Source organism: Anomaloglossus baeobatrachus, chromosome 10, assembly GCF_048569485.1.
Source record: "Anomaloglossus baeobatrachus isolate aAnoBae1 chromosome 10, aAnoBae1.hap1, whole genome shotgun sequence".
NCBI classification, from domain to species: Eukaryota; Metazoa; Chordata; class Amphibia; order Anura; family Aromobatidae; genus Anomaloglossus; species Anomaloglossus baeobatrachus.
The window spans coordinates 90,700,377-90,720,699 of record NC_134362.1 but is presented as its reverse complement, the minus strand read 5'-3'; the positions used below and the strand labels follow the sequence as shown (position 1 = coordinate 90,720,699).

Here is a 20,323-nt window from a genome sequence, read left to right as displayed (position 1 = left end):
GTTAATGATCAGACCCGGAACCAGAAGCGGCCGGGAGACAGTGGGGCAGCATGACACGTCGCAGGACCGGTAAGTGTAATCATAATTTTTTTAATAATGCGCTTTTTTTTTATTTATTTTTTTTTTTTTTTGTTTTACAGCCCCTGGACCCAAACTGTAAAAACGGGTTTCCCAGGAAAACTAGTGTTTGGGCCCATGTGCACGAGCACTGTGTGTTCGGTCCGTCCTCAAACTTAACAGTTCGGTTTCTCCCATCACTACACATGTTTATTTCCTTTTTGTGTATTGGAGCAACACAAAAAAAGACTGAGTGAAAACTGCAAATTAGACATAATTTCACACACAAACCCAAAAATGGGCCAGACAAAACTTTTGGCACCCTCAAATTAATATATGGTTGCACATCTTTTGAGAATACATTCCATATTTTTCGGACTATAAGACGACGCACCTGACCATAAGATGGACCCTGGTTTTAGAGGAGTAAAATAGGAAAATAAAATTTTAACTAAAAAATATATAATGTAATGAGCGGGCCCACGTGGTCACGGCAGGCTGCTACAGCCTGCTCGTGCCCCCGATGACCCGCTCCACCGCAGCACCCTCATTCCCCGCAGCAACATTCAGACCATAAGACGCACCTCCCACTTTCCCCCAACATTTCGGGGGAAAAAAGTGCGTCTTATGGTCCGAAAAATACGGTAATTGTAATCCGTTGCTTCCTAAAACCATCAACCAGCTTCTTACACCTCTCAAAGTGAATTTTGGACTGTTCTTTTGTAAACTGCCCCAGGTCTTTCATATTTGAAGGAGTCTTCTCTCAACAGTAATTTTAAGATCTCTCCACAGATGTTCAATGGAATTTAGATCTAGACTCATTGCTGCCACTTCAGAACTGTCCAGCGCTTTGTTCCATTCCATTTCTAGATGCTTCTTGAAGTATGTTTTGGGTCATTATCTTTCTGGAAGATTCATGACCCAGGACACAAACCCAGCTTTCTAACACTGGGCACTACATTGCGACCCAAAATCCTTTGGTTATCTTCGGATTTCAAGATCTCTTGCACACAGTCAAGGCACCCAGTGCCAGAAGCAGCAAAACAACCCCAAAATGTCTGAGTTTCCACCATATTTAACTATAGGTACTGCGCTTTTTTTTTCATTCTATTTTCGGTAAACCGCAAATAATGTGCTTTACCGAAAAGCTCTATCTTGGTCTCATCTGTCCACAGGAAGCTTGACCAGAAGGATTTTGGCTTACTCACATACAACCCTTAGCAAAAAATTATGGAATCACCTGGCTCTGAGGATGTTCATTCAGTTGTTTACTTTTGTTTAAAAAAAAAAAACAAACAAAAAGCAGATCACAGACATGGCACAAAACTAAAGTAATTTTAAATGGCAACTTTCTGGCTTTAAGAAACACTTAAAAAAATTATGAAAACATGTGCTAACCAGTAACTGTTACTTTTCAAGACCAAATAGGGGGAAAATTATGGCATCACTCAATTCTGAGGAAAAAATTATGGAATCATGAAAAACAAACAAACAAAAGAACACTCCAATACATCACTAGTATTTTGTTTCACCACCTCTGGCTTTTATAACCGCTTGCAGTCTCTGAGGCATGGACTTAATCAGTGACAAACAGTACTCTTCATCAATCTGGCTCCAACTTTCTCTGATTGCTGTTGCCAGATCAGCTTTGCAGGTTGGAGCCTTGTTATGGACCATTTTCTTCAACTTCCACCAAAGATTTTCAAATGGATTGAAATCCGGACTATTTGCAGGCCATGTCATTGACCTTGTGTCGTCTTTCAAGGAAGTTTTCACAGTTTTTGCTCTATGGCAGGCTACATTAGCATCTTGATAAATGATTTCATCATCCCCAAATATCCTTTCAATTGATGGGATAAGAAAAGTGTCCAAAATTTAAATGTAAACTTGATGCAGGTAAAATATATCTTTGTACCGTGTTAGCTAGTAGAGATAAAAAATTGTTTAAAAGAACTGAAGTCCTCAGTGGTTGATACCTTTTTAATGGCTAACTGAAAAGATGGTAATAGCAAGCTTTCGACACTACTCAGGTCTCGTCATCCTACCATGCCTGATGGAGACCTGAGTAGTCTCGAAAGCTTGCTATTATTACCATCTTTTCAGTTAGCCATTAAAAGGACTTCAGTTCTTTGAAACAATTTTTTAATGTAAACTTGGGCATTTATTGAAGATGTAATGACAGCCATTTCCCCAGTACCTTTACCTGTCATGCAGCCCCATATCAAAGACTGTGGAAATTTTACATGTTCTATTCAGGCAGTCCTCTTTTTATAAATCTCATTGGAACAACACCAAACAAATGTTCCAGCATGATCACCTTGCCCAATGCAGATTCGCGATTCATCACGGACTATGACTTTCATCCAGTCATCCACAGTCCACGATTGCTCTTCCATAGCCCATTGTAACCTTGTTTTTTTCTGTTTAGGTGTTAATGATGGCTTTTGTTTAGCTTTTCTGTATGTAAATCCCATTTCCTTTTGGCGGTTTCTTACAGTTTGGTTACAGACATTGACTGCAGTTTCCTCCCATTCGTTCCTAATTTGTTTTATTGTGCATTTCCTGTTTTGGAGATGTGACGCCCTGGACTAGCCAGGTAGTCACATACATACCAACATACACACCCCCCACCCTAGACAGTTACAACAGTAAATCAAAAACCCTTGTTGCCTCCCTCCAAGGTCTAATGTCCACACCAGGTGGGGCGGAGCCAGGCAGTTGGCCCCACCCACCGAGGAGTTCACAGGCCTGGAGGCGGGAAAAGTCAGAGTTTGCAGGTGAAAGTAGGTGGACACGAACTGCAAGTGTCTGGGTCAGAGCCCAGGCACTGACAGCAAGTTTGGCAGACGGTGGTGGCCGTCTGCAGGAGTTAGTGGAATTCTGCAGAGCCGTAGGACCGGGGTTGGGCGGTGGCCCACCGGTACCAAACCGGGGAGCGGAGTGAAGCTAAGCACACAGGCAGGGCCATCGAACCCCGACCAGGCTTGGAGCCACCAACAATAGTCAAATCCGAGTGTGACAGGAACCCCAGGGGTTTCCCAACAACCAAGTCCCGACAGAAGGCAACAGTCCACACCGTGAGGATATACAGCCACCGCCACAGGCTAGAGATCCAAGGGCCAGCGCCTGCGGGCAAAACTGGCTCCTATGGCACCTATACGCCGGGGAGCGGACTACCGGTGGGCAACCACAGGAGTCGGAACATTCTAAAAGGTGCAGGGAAAGACAGCCACATCAGCCGTCCGGGGAGAGCACAACAACACTTCAGCCGACTGCGGGACCCGTCCATCCGGCCGTTTTGGTTTACCAGAGACTGTCAGTGATTGAGTGAGTACACCAGTGCCGTCCGGCACCGCGCCGCGCTGCGCTGTCCCTGCAACCCTGCACCCCAGCCATCCAGCCTCCCTGTTACACCACCGGGCCCCGGGATTACCAACCCCCTACCCACGGAGGGGACAACATCCTAGCTGCTCCCTACCATCTCTCCCGGGATACCCGTCACCAGCAGCGGTGGTGCCATCATCACCACGTCCCGTGGGTGGCGTCACGAACAATCTCCCCCACCCAAACTATCCCTTTTCACTCACGGGTGATGAGCGCGGCTCGAGTCCCCGGGTCCGGCCCACCGCTCGAGCCACCGAGCAGCAGAAGCCCCGGATCCGAGCGTGGCGAGCGCGTCCCCTCCGCCCGCGACAGAGACATATTGCTTTAAGTTTCCTGTCTTGACGCTTTGATGTCTTCCTTGGTTTATCAGTATGTTTACCTTTAACAACCTTCCCATGTTGTTTGTATTTGGTCCAGATTTTAGACACAGCTCACTGTGAACAACCAACATCTTTTGCAACATTGCGTGATGATTTACCTTCTGTTAAGAGTTTGATAATCCTCTCCTTTGTTTCAATTGACATCGCTTGTGTTGGAGCTATGATTCATGTCAGTCCACTTGGTGCAACAGCTCTCCAAGGTGTAATCACTCCTTTTTAGATGCAGACTAACGAGTAGATCTTATTTGATGTAGGTGTTAGTTTTGGGAATGAAAATTTACAGGGTGATTCCATAATTTTTTCCTCATAATTGAGTGATTCCATAATCTTTCCCCCTGTTTGGTCTTGAAAAGTAACAGTTACTGGCTAGCTAGCACATTATGTTTTCATGGGGTTTTTTGTGCTTCTTAAAGCCAGAAAGTTGACATTTGAAATGACTTTACTTTTGTTTAAAAAATAAAAAAAAAAGCAGATCACAGACATGGCACAAAACTAAACAACTGAATGAATATCCTCAGAGCCAGGTGATTCCATATTTTTTGCCAGGGGTTGTACATTTTGGCAATCTGCAGTCTAGCTTGTTTGTCTGTGTCCATAGTGGGGTCTTCCTGGATCTCCTGCTATAGCATTTCATTTCATTCAAATGTGGACAAATAGTTTGTGCTGACACTGATGCACCCTGAGCCTGCAGGACAACTTAAATTTCTTTGGATTTGGTTGGTGCTGCTTATCCCCCATCCATACTATCCTGCTTTGCAACTTTTCAGCAGTTTTTCTCAATCGTCCATGTCCAAGCAGATTTATAGTGCCATGGGGTTGTAAACTTAATTATATTGAAAACCATTGACAAAAGAACATCAAGATCTCTGGAGATGGACTTGTCACCTGAGAGTGTTGATATTTTGCAATAAATTTTAGTTCTCGAGTCTTTTTTTTATTTCTCCGTGCATTGTGTGACAAACAGACACACAATGCAAAGATTGTCAACTTCTTCCCTTTGTATCTGGTTTCAGGTGTGATTTTCACATTGCCCACACTTGTTACTTGCCACAAGTGAGTTTAAACTAGCATCACTTGCTTGAAACAAAGTTATTTACCCACAATTTTGGCAAGATGCCAACCATTTTGTCCTATTAATTTTTGGGATGTTGTATGAAATTATGTCCAATTTGCTCTACCCCCCCCCCCCTGTTTTTGATGTTCCAATGTACACAAAATAAACATGTATAACAAAATATGTATAATTGCAATAATTTGCTTAGAGTAATACTTCATTTTCTGGAAAACCTCAATGGTGCCAATAGTTTTGGCCATGACTCTATCTGGGTCTTTTAGTCAGATGTGAAGTGATACTTGTACCTCTGGCATAAGTTGTCTGTTTGGTTTTTAACTGTTGATTGACAAATACATCATAACGTTTCTGAAAAGACTCAATATTTCCAATGTTTACCCTTATTTTTCGAGGCTTCTACCATTTTGTCCTGACATCAGCTCCTGGGCCCAATCCTGACTGATGGCAGCACATTCTTTTCTGATCAGTGCTTTGAGTTTATCACTATTTCTGTGATTTTGTTTGTTCAGCCACTTTTTGAGGACTGACCACAGGTTCTTACTAGAATTGAGATCTGGATAAAAGATCTTAAAGCAGAGACACATGTTTGGGTTTTACAAAGTTTGTTGTTTTTCTCAACTTTTGGCCATGACTGTATATAGAAGCAAATATGAAGTTTGGTATCTCTGGAATTGTTCTGACTTAATTGACCTGGCAATATGGTTCTTTACCACATACTGAATACTGTAAAAACAATCTCCCAAACTGTAGCTTTTTTATGTTATTCGGACTGAAAAATTAGTCTTTGGGGGAAAAGAAAGAGGAAAATGGAAAAGTTCCCAGCTAAGAATGTGCTGAAAATGACACTCAAGGACAGTCACTTTAGCTAACTTACTAGTTATCCACATTACTGCCAAGCTGCAAATGTGTGTTTAGGGATCTTCTCAAAACTGTTAGTAGATACTAGTTCCTAGTAAGCCTGAAGTATAGATTTCCAATACTATGTGAAATGCAGAATAGATCCTTTTGGAGAGGTATTGTCTTTGGAAACTCATTGTAGTTTAATGTCGTTTATCTTCTAGGCAACTCTGAAGAGGGATCACAGACTGGAGGGTTTGAAGACCAAACAGGGCGTTCTAGAGAAGAGAAAACAAGAAGAGATCAAACGTTTCGAGGAGAACACCAATTGGCTACATCGCCTGGAAAGTGAGATGAAGTTGCTCGGTCCAGACAAACAGATTCCAGTGGTAATACTCGAGGTTTTGCTGGTTGACCAGTATTTTACTGTAATTTCTAGTCAATTGTATAGATCTCTTTTGAATGTTGACGGCAACCTCACAATTTGGTTGCATAATGAAAATAACAAAGGTTAGCTGTTGGTTGAACTTATTGGACACTTGTGGAATTTTTTCAACTGATGGACAAAAAAGGATAGAAGGAAGGGGTATAGGTGCATCCATAATATATGATGTAGTCTGACTAAATAGCAACTTTCTTTCCTGCTCCCAAGTGTAAATAAACACCCAGAATAATATACATTTTACATAGAAGTTTGTGTTAAGAAATCTAAGACTTTTTTTTTTTTACTATTGGTGTTAACCACTGTGCCCAGCTTTTATTATAAGCTGTTTAAGGCTGGGTGCCCACAATCGGGGTTCACATCGGTTATGATGCATACGTGTTTTCGCTGTGTCGAAAATGCTGTGTTGTACAGTACAAGAACAGTGGATGAATTTATAGAAATCCCATGCCCAGTGTGTTTGGTTTTCCCGCAGCGTAAACTGACATGCAGTGTGGATTTCCTAGTCGCAGCAGGTCAATTCATTGCCGCGAGTGTTCTTCACAGGTAAAACAAAGAGACCACAGCGGCCCAAACGTTGCAGAGAACACTCGCAGCGCTGCAGGACAGGATGCCTTACATGCAGGACGCAGGGTGTCCTAATGGTGTGCACATACCCTAATAGTTCTTGTGGTAAAGTAGGCCAGTCTCTGGAGAGTAAACGTTGTTTTTTTTTTTTTCTCTAGATATAGGGAGTGCCCCTTGTCTTGTCTTAACATGAAACGACTTTTGACTATATTTTTTTGTATGGGCTATTTATGTACTTTTATATGTTTATTCATTTTAGTATTATGTTGCAGCCTAATTTTCTTAATGGTCATCCACCTACCACTTATCCTGTCATTGTTTCTTACATGGACCAACAGCTGGAACGTCTCCAACCTCAGTGATTTAACCTATTCTATTCTATTTCCAACAGCTGGAACGTCTCCAACCTCAGTGATTTAACCTATTCTATCAAATGCTGAATCCTGGCATCAGGGAGATGGCAAACAATTTGGTTGAGGCAGTCTTGACAGCTAATTCTGCTGTCCATCGCCCTGATTATAGAATCCCCTATAGCCATTAACCGTCTTACTCTACTAACATTGCCATCACACCAGCTACTAGCTGGGCTGTTCTCCCGGCTCTTATTGAGAGCAGTATCCATTAGTGTGACGCCCTGGCAAAACCAGGTAGTCACAAATAGGCCCCATGCATTACACCGTTCCCTCACTAGGAAACACACAGCCAACCAGAAACCTTAGTCACCGCCCCCTTAGGGAAAGATACAGACCAGTGGGCGTGACCAGGCGGTTGGGACATGCCCACCCAGGGGTCTAGACAGCCTGGGGCGGGAAAGCAAGCAGTTGGAGAGATCCAGTTTGGAGAGGAGTGTGGGCTGGAGCTAAGTGTTGCTCCAGCAGGAGAGTTCAAGTTGAACGGTGCCAGGGTAGGAGCCCAGGTGCCACTGGCTAGGAGGCAAACGGTGGTCTCCGTCAGCAGGAGACGGGAAGACTGCTCGGCAGAACCGAGGTGGAACGGGACAGGGTTGTAGCCCGCCGGTACCGACACGGGGAACCGACCCGGAAACCGTAGCACAAAGAGGGGTACTTGGACCCTGAAGCCAGAAACCGGAACCAAGCAGACTGGTTAATTCACCGATTGAGGCCAGGACTAGAGGTCCTGTCCCACCCAAAGTCCCTCATAGAAGACAACAGCCCACCGATAGGGATAAGAGGTCACTGCCAGGGCCCATAGATGCCACGGGCCAGCGTCTGCGGGCACGGCTCCTTAGGCCACATCCAGCCGGGACCGGACTCCTGAGTATCACACTAGGAAAGTCCACCTTACACAAGCAGTGCAGGAAAAGGATAGAGACCACCAGTCGGGTGGGGGACCTGAATGCAACCGGCTGCGGCACCAGCCACCATCACCTTGGTTTACCAGAGACTTGTGTGGTTTATTAACAGTGAGTACACCAACACTTCCGGCGGTCGCTATCCCCTGCACCAAGCCACCGGGGCCACCATCTCTGCCCACGGAGGGGTTAATAACTTGCTGCACAACATCTCCCCCGGGTGCCCCATAACAGCAGCGGTGGTGTCCCACCTCACCACACACCGTGGGTGGCGTCACGAACTTACTACTGCCTAGCCCGTATATCTAAGTCCCTCCCCCCATTTATTCGGCGTGTCCGCGAGTCCCTCAAGCCACCTCCCCTGAAGGCCCGGGCCCGAGCAGCGACCGGCTGCTGGCACGGGGGCGGCACAGTAGCGTTGCCATTTCAGAGACGGACACCCTTGTATCTTCAAGCATATGGACATCATTGAGCGGACATCCATTTGGCTAGACCTGAGAACTTGTAGCAAGAGACGCCTGCCGTTCTGGTGGCCTGGCTGTGGCTGTGTACAACCGCAAGGTTTTAGGGGCTGCAGCTACTGGAATTAGCGGATTGCCATGTAGACTTCATTTGTAAAAAGGGATTGTAGCAGGGAGACGGGCCCATTAATGTGAATGCATTGTGCTCTTTGAAGCTGCCATGTTTCAGTATGGACATGTTCTAATGTATTTGTCTGTGTGACATTTGTGGGTTCAGGTTTCATGTTCACACTTTTTATATCGCTGACGTTCTTATTTGACATCACTATTATCTATTAATACAGTTTCCTATTTTTTTCCTATCAATTATTATCTGTTCCTTTCTTCTGTGGCCTCAAACCTTTTGAGTAGGGCGCGTACGACACACAGAGTTTCCGTATTGTAATATTTCTATTTTAAGAGAATTTCCGATGTTTTTTGATTCTTCACAGATTTCACTTGTTAATATTTCATCAGCTTCTCTTGCAAAGTAGCCATGATCCCTTGCTATAAATAGCTCCTGTGACATTTTCATTAATAATGTATGGCTACCAGTAGTTAATTGTAAAGGCCTAGAATAAGTTGGGCATTTTATAATCTCTCCCTGATAAATGTGTGCCTGGAAGTTGATGTACGCATTGCTCCAGTCTGCAGGAAAACACTCTACCGTTTTTTATTTATTTTCTATTTCAGGAGCTTTCCAAAGATTTACAGTGTTGCCACTTAAAGCTCGATGTAAAAGATTTAAAAGCTCAGATTGAAAACATGAATCTTCTTGTGTCTCTTCAAGAAAGAGAATATAGATACAGTGAAAAGTAGGTGCATTTTTTTTCCTTTTTAGGTTAATGTTTAAAAAAATAAAATGCTTAAATCGGCTTTTTTGAAGTTTAGCTGAACAGAATCTAAGAGTTTGCACATAATGATTAGTCCGTGTTTGAAATCTAAGAATTCCTCAAAATATGATGTTCACAAGTCACCCTGGTGCTGGCAATATATTAGCAGCTGTTCAATTTTCATGCAGCTCCACCTTTAGGCTATGTGCGCACGTTGCGTAAATACATGCAGTTACGCTGCGTTTTGTAGCGCAGCGTAACTGCATGCGTCCTGCGTCCCCTGCACAGTCTATGGAGATTGTGCAGGAGCCGTGCGCACGTGGCGTCTTAGAGCGCAGCGCTTCGGCTGCTGCCCGAAGCGCTGCGTTCTAAGAAGTGACATGTCACTTCTTCAGTGCGCTTTGCCTGCAGCCCCCGCTCTGTCTATGGGAGGAGCTGCAGGCAGAGCGCATGGAATCGGCTTTTTTTTTTTCTCTACGGACATTTTCTGCAGCGATTTGAAGCGCACGTGTGCTCTTCAGATCGCTGCAGAAATTTCTGCAGGGCTAGTACGCAACGTGCGCACATAGCCTTAGGGAAATATACCATTATATGATGTAACACTGAAATCAGAGGACCATGGACAACTTCTCATATTGGGGGGCTTTGACTGTACCCATCTTTGTGAATACTTGTACCTGTCCAGCCATTACTCACTACAAAAGCTGCGCACTTACCCTGCACGTCCAATAGTGTGCAAATGCTATAATCTGCAGGTTGTCTATACCCTGCATATCCAATAGTGTGCAGGTACTATAGTCTGCAGGTTGTCTATACCTTGCATATCCAACAGAGTGCACGTATTATAGTCTGCAGGTTGTCTATACCCTGCGTATCCAATAGTGTGCACATGCTATAGTCTGTAGGTAATCCCATGCCCTGCATATCCTATAGTGTGCAGATACATGGAAGTGTTCCATCCATAAGGAGCTCACCATGATATGCTAGACTAGTAATTCATAATGAGATTCATGCACATTGCAACATTTAGGATTAGTGTAACACGCATCACTTATAGAGTGGCAAAAAAATTCAACATTTGCTACTAAAGTTAAACTCCCCACAGTACACATAAGGTAGTAACACATGGACTTTGGACATTTGACTGCCAATAAACATGAACCCAAAAAGGGGTTTTACAGTCGAAATCCACAAGTCTGCAGTCACTGTGTGAATCCTCACATCACGCACTGTGTACTGTGGGAATTCGCCAGTGTCAGAGCCAGGAATGACGGTCACGTGGCTGCGAGTATGTGATATGCTCCAGACCAGGATTTGATTAGAAGTGCTCGGCCATGCTCCATGCAAGTGTATTGGCCGCACACTTCTAATTAGATTGTGACTCGGATTCTGCATATGGCATAATTGTGGCCACGTGATTGCCATTCCCGACTCTGACACCACAGAATTCTCACAGTGTGTGTAATGTCAGGATTCACAAGTCCGCAGTCACATACATATAAAGTCACCCATAGCAGGACTGCAGACTTGTGGATTTAGACCGGACAGCCCCTTCAGAGTTACATGGTCTGTTATCAGTACAGCCCCTTCAGTGTTACATGGTCCGTTATCAGTACAGCCCCTTCAGTGTTACATGGTCCGTTATCAGGACAGCCCCTTCAGTGTTACATGGTCCGTTATCAGGACAGTCCCTTCAGTGTTACATGGTCCGTTATCAGGACAGCCCCTTCAGTGTTACATGGTCCGTTATCAGGACAGTCCCTTCAGTGTTACATGGTCCGTTATCAGGACAGCCCCTTCAGTGTTACATGGTCCGTTATCAGGACAGCCCCTTCAGTGTTACATTGTCCTATTTCAGGACAGCCCCTTCAGTGTTACATTGTCCTATTTCAGGACAGCCCCTTCAGTGTTACATGGTCCTATTTCAGGACAGCCCCTTCAGTGTTACATGGTCCTATTTCAGGACAGCCCCTTCAGTGTTACATGGTCCTATTTCAGGACAGCCCTTTCAGTGTTACATGGTCCCATTTCAGGACAGCCCCTTCAGTGTTACATGGTCCCATTTCAGGACAGCCCCTTCAGTGTTACATGGTCCTATTTCAGGACAGCCCCTTCAGTGTTACATGGTCCTATTTCAGGACAGCCCCTTCAGTGTTACATGGTCCTATTTTAGGGCATCCCCTTCAGTGTTACATGGTCCTAGATCAGGGCAGCCCTTTCAGTGTTATATGGTCCCATTTCAGGATAGACCCTTCAGTGTTACATGGTCCTATTTCAGGGCAGCCCCTTCAGTGTTACATGGTCCTATTTCAGGACAGCCCCTTCAGTGTTACATGGTCCTATTTCAGGACAGCCCCTTCAGTGTTACATGGTCCTATTTCAGGACAGCCCTTTCAGTGTTATATGGTCCCATTTCAGGACAGCCCCTTCAGTGTTACATGGTCCCATTTCAGGACAGCCCTTTCAGTGTTACATGGTCCCATTTCAGGACAGCCCCTTCAGTGTTACATGGACCTATTTCAGGACAGCCCCTTCAGTGTTTCATGGTCCTAGATCAGGGCAGCCCCTTCAGTGTTACATGGTCCTAGATCAGGGCAGCCCCTTCAGTGTTACATGGTCCTATTTCAGGATAGACCCTTCAGTGTTACATGGTCCTATTTCAGGGCAGCCCCTTCAGTGTTACATGGTCCTATTTCAGGACAGCCCTTTCAGTGTTACATGGTCCCATTTCAGGACAGCCCCTTCAGTGTTACATGGTCCCATTTCAGGACAGCCCCTTCAGTGTTACATGGTCCTATTTCAGGACAGCCCCTTTAGTGTTACATGGTCCTAGATCAGGGCAGCCCCTTCAGTGTTACATGGTCCTAGATCAGGGCAGCCCCTTCAGTGTTACATGGTCCTAGATCAGGGCAGCCCCTTCAGTGTTACATGGTCCTAGATCAGGGCAGCCCCTTCAGTGTTACATGGTCCTAGATCAGGGCAGCCCCTTCAGTGTTACATGGTCCTAGATCAGGGCAGCCCCTTCAGTGTTACATGGTCCTAGATCAGGGCAGCCCCTTCAGTGTTACATGGTCCTAGATCAGGGCAGCCCCTTCAGTGTTACATGGTCTTATTTCAGGGCAGCCCCTTCAGTGTTACATGGTCTTATTTCAGGGCAGCCCTTTCAGTGTTACATGGTCCTATTTCAGGGCAGCCCCTTCAGTGTTACATGGTCCTATTTCAGGACAGCCCCTTCAGTGTTACATGGTCCAAGATCAGTGCAGCCCCTTCAGTGTTACATGGTCCTATTTCAGGATAGACCCTTCAGTGTTACATGGTCCTATTTCAGGACCGCCCCTTCAGTGTTACATGGTCCTATTTCAGGACAGCCCCTTCAGTGTTACATGGTCCTATTTCAGGACAGCCCCTTCAGTGTTACATGGTCCTAGATCAGGGCAGCCCCTTCAGTGTTACATGGTCCTAGATCAGGGCAGCCCCTTCAGTGTTACATGGTCCTAGATCAGGGCAGCCCCTTCAGTGTTACATGGTCCTATTTCAGGACAGACCCTTCAGTGTTGCATGGTCCTATTTCAGGACAGACCCTTCAGTATTACATGGTCCTATATCAGGACAGCCCCTTCAGTGTTACATGGTCCTAGATCAGGGCAGCCCCTTCAGTGTTACATGGTCCTATTTCAGGACAGACCCTTCAGTGTTGCATGGTCCTATTTCAGGACAGCCCCTTCAGTATTACATGGTCCTATATCAGGACAGCCGCTTCAGTGTTACATGGTCCTATTTCAGGACAGCCCCTTCAGTATTACATGGTCCTATATCAGGACAGCCCCTTCAGTGTTACATGGTCCTATTTCAGGGCATCCCCTTCAGTGTTACATGGTCCTATTTCAGCACTGCTTTCGCAGCTAGTTTACTTGTTGTGCTGAACAATGACAAAAAATATACATCCTCTTCCTAACTTTTCCTTCTTGTTTTTCCAGGTTGCTCAATGCAGTTCTGCCCGCCTTCCGGAGGCAATATGACATATTACATCAGGCTGGGTTAGTGGATGCAGTTGTGGAGTCTGATTTCCAGGAAGTCCAGCACCTGGTCCAGAGAGAGAAGGCCGTCGTGTGGGCCGACCAGACAATTGTTGGCGACGGAAACAAAACGGATTTACCAGATATTACAACAATTCTGTCCTTTCCTCACCTGTCCCTCACACAGACGACCCCATGCTGTAAGATTTTGATACTCTTGTTAAAATGAATCTACACTAGCAGTAAATTAGAGTATGGACTTTAACACTATTATACAGAGTAAAAACAAACGTCTTTTGCTACTCTGATGCCATCAGCAAACAGTTGTTGTTGTGTCCATTATTATAGATGCAGAGGGACCGATACATCAAAGTGTTAATGTCAGAAATCTCAAGTAAAATATCTTGAAAAGTTGCAGAATTTTTACACATCTTGATGTTGCTCCAAAATATTTCAACATTTTTGCAGTTTTCACTCTACGTTAAAGAAGCTTTATAAAAATGGTTATAGCTGGGAGGGAGGCAGAACAGGCCATGGCTACAACTGCCGTTCATATTCATCAAGTGTTGGGGTTTCTTATGCCAGAAATGTTACTCCAGTCATCGACTAGAGTAATATTTCTAGCAAGTTGTACGCCGCTGACGAGATGCACTGAATTCAGTAAGTAGAATGTGCTTATAAAAAAAGGGGGCGTGCAGAAATAAGAGACACCAAATATATTAAGGCTGGCATAATAAACGTCAATATTGGGTTCTCAGTGTTTTCACGCTTCAAATGTTCATGTGAAAATTATCTGAGCTGCGAGGTGGATTATTTAGAATATTAAAGGGGTTTTCCCTTCCTGGGAAGTCATGCCATATTCTTTGGAAATGCCTTCATTTTCTGATCAGTGGAGACCTGACTGCAGTGAAGCTCGCCAATCCTGAAGTTTCATGTACCCATATTTCCTACGGTAAAAATACGAGGAGACATAGCCAACTTTTACAGCAACACAGATGACAAAGGCCAATAAAAGTCTATGGATCTGTGATAAACTCATACAACACACAGATGACATCCATGTCTCATCAGTGTGCTGTACGTGTTTAACATTGAAAAGTATGGGAGAAGCTTTGTATTTTATTTATTTATCCATCTGTGTCAAGTGGACCAGTGGTCCCCACTCGACCTTCTCCGATTTTGCTGAAAATTTATAAGGATGTACATGTATGTTTGAAAAGAGTTTCTGTAAATTTTTTAGGGTCAGATCTCAAATACATTGGGCACTGTTGACCTTTCACTGGAGGGTCCACCAAGCCTGCGGCTTCAGCTAAGAGGATTTTGCAAACTTTGGCACATAGCCATTAGAGTTCTAAAATGGCTATGATGCTGAAATTTGGCATACTAGCTCAACGTTTGCTGCTAGACACGATAAAATTATTTCTGGCTATTAAAAAAACTATTTTGGCCGCAATTTTGTGTCAAAGTAGCTTGTAAAACGTGTCGCATAAAATTTATGCCTAACTTTGCCCATATATAACTCAAGACCAAAAACCAATAGTAACTGGTCCTTTGCCCTGTACACCAAGCATCTACATGACTTTGCATTGCTGCAATATCACGGTCAAAGCATATGTATTTGTGGAAATATTCACAGCCACATATGATGACAAACTTTAAAAAACTGAATTTCTTTGTCGCTCCATTGGGAGACCCAGACAATTGGGTGTATAGCTTCTGCCTCCGGAGGCCACACAAAGTATTACACTTTAAAAAGTGTAACCCCTCCCCTCTGCTATACACCCTCCCGTGCATCACGGGCTCCTCAGTTTTTATGCTTTGTGCGAAGGAGGCACACCTCCACGCATAGCTCCACAACTTAGTCAGCAGCAGCTGCTGACTATTTCGGATGGAAGAAAAGTGGGCCCATATAGGGCCCCCAGCATGCTCCCTTCTCACCCCACTCTGGTCGGCGGTGCTGTTAAGGTTGAGGTACCCATTGCGGGTACATAGGCAGGAGCCACATGCTGTTTTCCTTCCCCATCCCTGCAGGGCTCTGGGTGAAGTGGGATCCATAATCTGTCTCCAGACACTGGGACCGTGCTCCCTCCGCAGCCCCTGGGGAATCTGCTGGACAGGAGCTGGGTATCGTCAGGGACATGGCCCTGCTACTGTGAGGTACTCTGTGTCCCCTTGGGGACGGCGCATATAGCGCTTGTGTCATACACGCTGCAGCACTGCTGGGCGTGTTAGTGCGCCAGGACTACCGCGCTTGTTGCCGGCCGCGCTTATAACTCTAGTCCCCGGCTTCTGCGGCCTAGTACCGCATATTCCAGGTGCTCTGTGTCCCCGTTGGGACGGCGCATAAAGCACCTTGGGCCCAGACGCTGCAGCGACTGCGGCGTGCGTATGGGTCCGGGACTACCGCGCCGACCGTGCACTGCCGGCCGGCCGCGATTTTAACTTTAGTCCCCGGCTTTTGCGGCCTAGTATGGGATTCTCCCGCCCCCAGACCTGCCAGTCAGGGAAAAGGGCGGGACGGTCGGTATGACGCCGACAGTGAGGGCTGTAGTACATTGAGCTGTCCTCCGCCCCCCTCACTACCCACGCTGGGGCACCAGATTCCCGCACTTTTTTGTGACTACGCCCACGCCTCCCTCCTCCTCAGAGAACGCCGTCAGCCATGTTTTTCAGCAACTTCTGGCTGCAGCTGAGGGAGACCCGGGGCAGAGAATCTGGTGGCTTCAAGCCACATCCGCAGCCCCTGCCGGAGAGGAGACGGAGTATCGTCAGGGACATGGCCCTGCATCTACAGGTACTCTGTGTCCCCGTTGGGACGGTGCATGAAGCACCTTGGCCTCAGACGCAGCTGCGACTGCGGTGTGCATTTTTTGTCCGGGACTACCGCGCCGACCGTGCCTGTTTGCCGGCCGCGGTTTTTACTTTAGTTCCCGGCTTTTGCGGCCTAGTGTGTTAAACTCCCGCCCCTGAGCCTGCCAGTCAGGGAGAAGGGCGGGATGGTCGGTATGTTGCCGACAGTGAGGGCTGGAGCACACCTCGCTGTCCTCCGCCCCCCCCTCACTGATCACTATAGACCACCGGATTCCCGCAGACAGAGCCCTGCATCATAACGTACTCTGTGTCCCCTGAGGGACAGTGCATGCAGCATCTGTGTTACAAACGCCGCAGCGGTTGCTGACTGGTTTGTGAGACTGGGACTACCGCGCCGACCGCGCCATGTCTGCCGGCCGCGTTTTTAAATTTAGTTCCTGGCTCTTACGGCCTAGTGCCATATACTCCCGTTCTGGGGCCTGCCAGTCAGGGGTAACGACGGGACGGCCGACTGGACGTCGGCAGGGAGGGCTGGAGCATACGTTGGTATCCTCCTTTCCCCTCACTGAGCACTGGGGGGCACCAGTTTTTCAGGTGTTGTCCCCCCCTTGGTGCCGCAGTGTGTATGTATGTATGTATATATGTATATATATAATATATATATATATATATATATATATATATATATATATATATATATATATATATATATATATATATATATATATATATATATATATATATATATATATATATATATATATATATATATATATATATATATATATATATAATATTGTATGTATGTATGTATGTATGTTTATTTATATGGTATATGATTTCACTGTTCGGCAGCATTATTTGTTTTTGGTCTGCGGACGACAGGCTGTTGTCTGCTCTTAAAGAGTAAGGGTGCCAAGGCACTGGCTTATTTTAACCTATTGTGCGGCTATATTACGGGCACTGCACAGATAACAGCGACAGAGTTTGCATGATGAAATCAGCAAATCTCTGAATAGCTTTCACATCACAGGACTCAGTCTATGGACAGGGGGTCTGCTAGGATACTGGAAGCCTTGCAGTCCAGACCGATACCACAGGGCCAGGGAGCTGTGAGTTCATCGCTCCCGGGCCCCTCTGAGTCGGTACAACATCCTGGGGTAACACCCAGTTCCCACAGTGAGAACTCCGTCACGGACCGCGGCCTATGATAGGCTAAGCGGGCCCGCTGGGAACCTTCCCCGACTTCATCAGGAGTGCGTGTTTCGATCACTCTAACTCCAGAGGGGCCGTCCAGTAGCACAGAACTTGACGGACAAGCGCTTACTAAGCGCCTTATTGACACGCGTTACCCTTCCCCCCCCCTGACGTGCTTAACGGTTGGGCTCAGTGTCACAGGATGGATCCTCCAGTCTCTAGGCTGGCGGCTAGATCCGTAGTATTAGGGGCAGATGTCCATCTCTCACGATTGCCACTGATAGGCAAATAACGCTTATGATGAAATCCATCTATGAAGCCATAGTCGCATCTTTTGCTCCAGCCTTCGCAGCCGTGAGGGCACTCCAACCTATCTCAGCTTCTCCGGCTGAGATTATTGCGGTTGCACATAACTCTGCCACGCAGGTTGTGTCCTTCACTTCTCAGGCGTAGGTTTTTTCGTTCTACGCCATGAACGCCGTTCCTGGACTCTGCGAGCCGTACAGCGGTAGCATCCACCAATTCAGTGGCAGTCTGCAGGGCCATGTGGCTACGTGAATGGAAGGCAGGCTCTGCTTCCAAGAAGTTCTTAACCGGTTTGCCATTTTATGGCGACCGTTTGTTTGGCGAGCAATTGGATGAAGTTGCTAGACAGTCTCGTCCTTGCCGCAGTCCAAGACCGATGGGTGAGAGACATTCTGTCTCACGGTTACAAGATACAGCTCTGCTCTCGCCCTCCGACTCGTTTCTTCAGAACGTCTCCGCCACCCGAGTGAGCCGAACACTCTGAAGCCTCGATGTCCCAAGGAGACTTCCTACCATCATTTGACATCAAGGATGCTTATCTCCATGTGCCGATCGCACCCGAGCTTCAACGCTTTCTGCGTTTCGCCATTAGGGATGAACACCTTCAGTTCGTGGCACTGCCATTCGGCCTGGCGACAGCCCCACGGGTCTTCACCAAGGTCATGGCAGCAGTGGTGGCGGTCCTACAGGGCCACTCGGTGATCACTTACCTGCACGATCCTCTAGTCAAGACACCCTCCTGGGTGGCATGTCAACACAACCTGACCATTGCTCTGGAGACTCTCCAGGGGTTCGGGTAGTTCATCGAAATTCCAGGGTCAAAGCTGACACCGACCCAATCACTGACTTCTCTCGGGATGGAGTTTTATACTCTCTCAGAGATAGTGAAGCTTCCGCTGCATAGTCAGCGTTCACTACAGACAGGGGTGCAATCTCTCCTTCGGGCCCAGTCACCCCTTGAGGCGCCTCATGCACTGTCCCAGGAAGATGGTGACAGCAAGGGAGGCAGTTCCCTTGCGCAGTTTTTTGTCTGCGTCCGATTCTTTCGGACACCGCTAATGGGACAGGAGGTCGACGTCCCTAGACAAGACCGTCTCTTTTTCCCTTGCAGCAAAACCTCTCTTCAGTGGTGTCTTCTTTCCACTTCCTGGGCGAAGGAACAATCCTTCCGGCCCCCAGCCGGGGCTGGGGTCACGACGGACGCGAGTCTGTCAGGGTGGGGAGCGGTCTTCCTCCACCACTCGGCTCAGGGAACCTGGACTCCGACAGAGTCCTCACCTCGGTTAAATGTTCTCGGGATAAGGGCAGTGGATTTAGCCCTAAAGGTGTTCCAGCGGTAGCTGGACGGCAGGCAGATCCGAATTCAGTCGGACAACGCCAAGGCGGTTGTGTACATCAACCACCAGGACGGCACACGCAGTCCTCAAGCCTTCCGAGCAGTTCGGCAGATGCGGCTGTGGGCGGAAGCCACAGCCTCCAACTTCTCCGCAGTTTACATCCCGGGCGTGGAAAATTGGGAAGCAGATTTTTCTCAGTCGCCAGGACATGGACACAGGGGAATGGCCTTCATCCGCACGTGTTTCTAGAGATCTGTTGCCGTTTGGGAACGCCGGACGTCGATCTAATGGCGTCTCAACACTACAACAAAGTCCCGGCATTCATGGCTCGGTCCAAGGATCACAGAGCTCTGGCGGCAGATGCGCTAGTTCACGACTGGTCGCAGCTTCGACTGCCTTATGTATTTCCTCCTCTGGCACTACTGCCCAGAGGGTTACGCAGGATCAGGACAGACTGTCGCCGCGCCATCCTCGTTGCTCCATACTGGCCGAGGTGATCGTGGTACCCGGATCTGGGGCACCTCACGGTGGGTCAACCGTGGGCACTCCCTGACCGACCTGACTTGCTGCCTCAAGGGCCATATTTCCTTCGGAATTCTACGGCTCTTATCCTCACTGTGTGGTGGCTCCTAGCGTCATCAGGGATATCTCCAGATGTCATTGCCACCATGAGACTGGCCAGGAAACCAACGTCCGCCAAGATCTCTCACAGGACTTGGAGGAGCTTCTTATCCTGGTGCTCTGATCAGGGTTTACTCCCTGGCCGTTTGCCTTGCCCTCTTTCTTTCGCAAAGGGTGGCCTTCCTAGTGGCAGTCGCATCACTCAGAAGAGTATCTCAGCTGGCAGAGCTGTCATGCAAAGCCTCCTTCCTGGCGTTTCACCAGGATAGGGTGGTTCTACGTCCGGTCCCGGCCTTTCTCCCTAAGGTATCCCCGTTTCGTCTTACCCTCTTTGGGTCCGCATCCAGTTCACCAATGTGAAAAGGATTCGCATTTATTAGATCTGGTGAGAGCACTCCAGCTCTACATTTCTCGCACGGCGCCCCTGCGCCGGTCTGATGCGCTCTTGTCCTTATCGCGGAACAGAGTAAGGGTTTTCAGGTTTTCAAGTCAACCTTGGCTCGGTGAATCAAGGAACCGATTTTTGAAGCATACCGTTCTTTTGGGCTTCCGATTCCTGCTGGACTGAAGGCCCATTCTACCAGAGTCGTCGGTGTCCTGAGCATTGCGACACCAGACTACGGCTCGGCAGGTCAGGCGGCTACCTGGTCG

The 20,323-nt window shown here is 47.1% G+C and overlaps 1 protein-coding gene across 1 annotated transcript in view; it reads left to right on the top strand.

Annotated features, from left to right (window-relative positions):
- Positions 1–20,323, top strand: part of KIF18A (kinesin family member 18A) — a 222,103-nt gene that overhangs the window by 144,876 nt on the left and 56,904 nt on the right. The window contains exons 13-15 of the mRNA XM_075325411.1: positions 5,955–6,119; positions 9,245–9,366; positions 13,362–13,600. Of these exons, the coding sequence (XP_075181526.1) occupies positions 5,955–6,119; positions 9,245–9,366; positions 13,362–13,600 (526 nt within the window). The remainder of the gene's footprint in view (positions 1–5,954; positions 6,120–9,244; positions 9,367–13,361; positions 13,601–20,323) is intronic.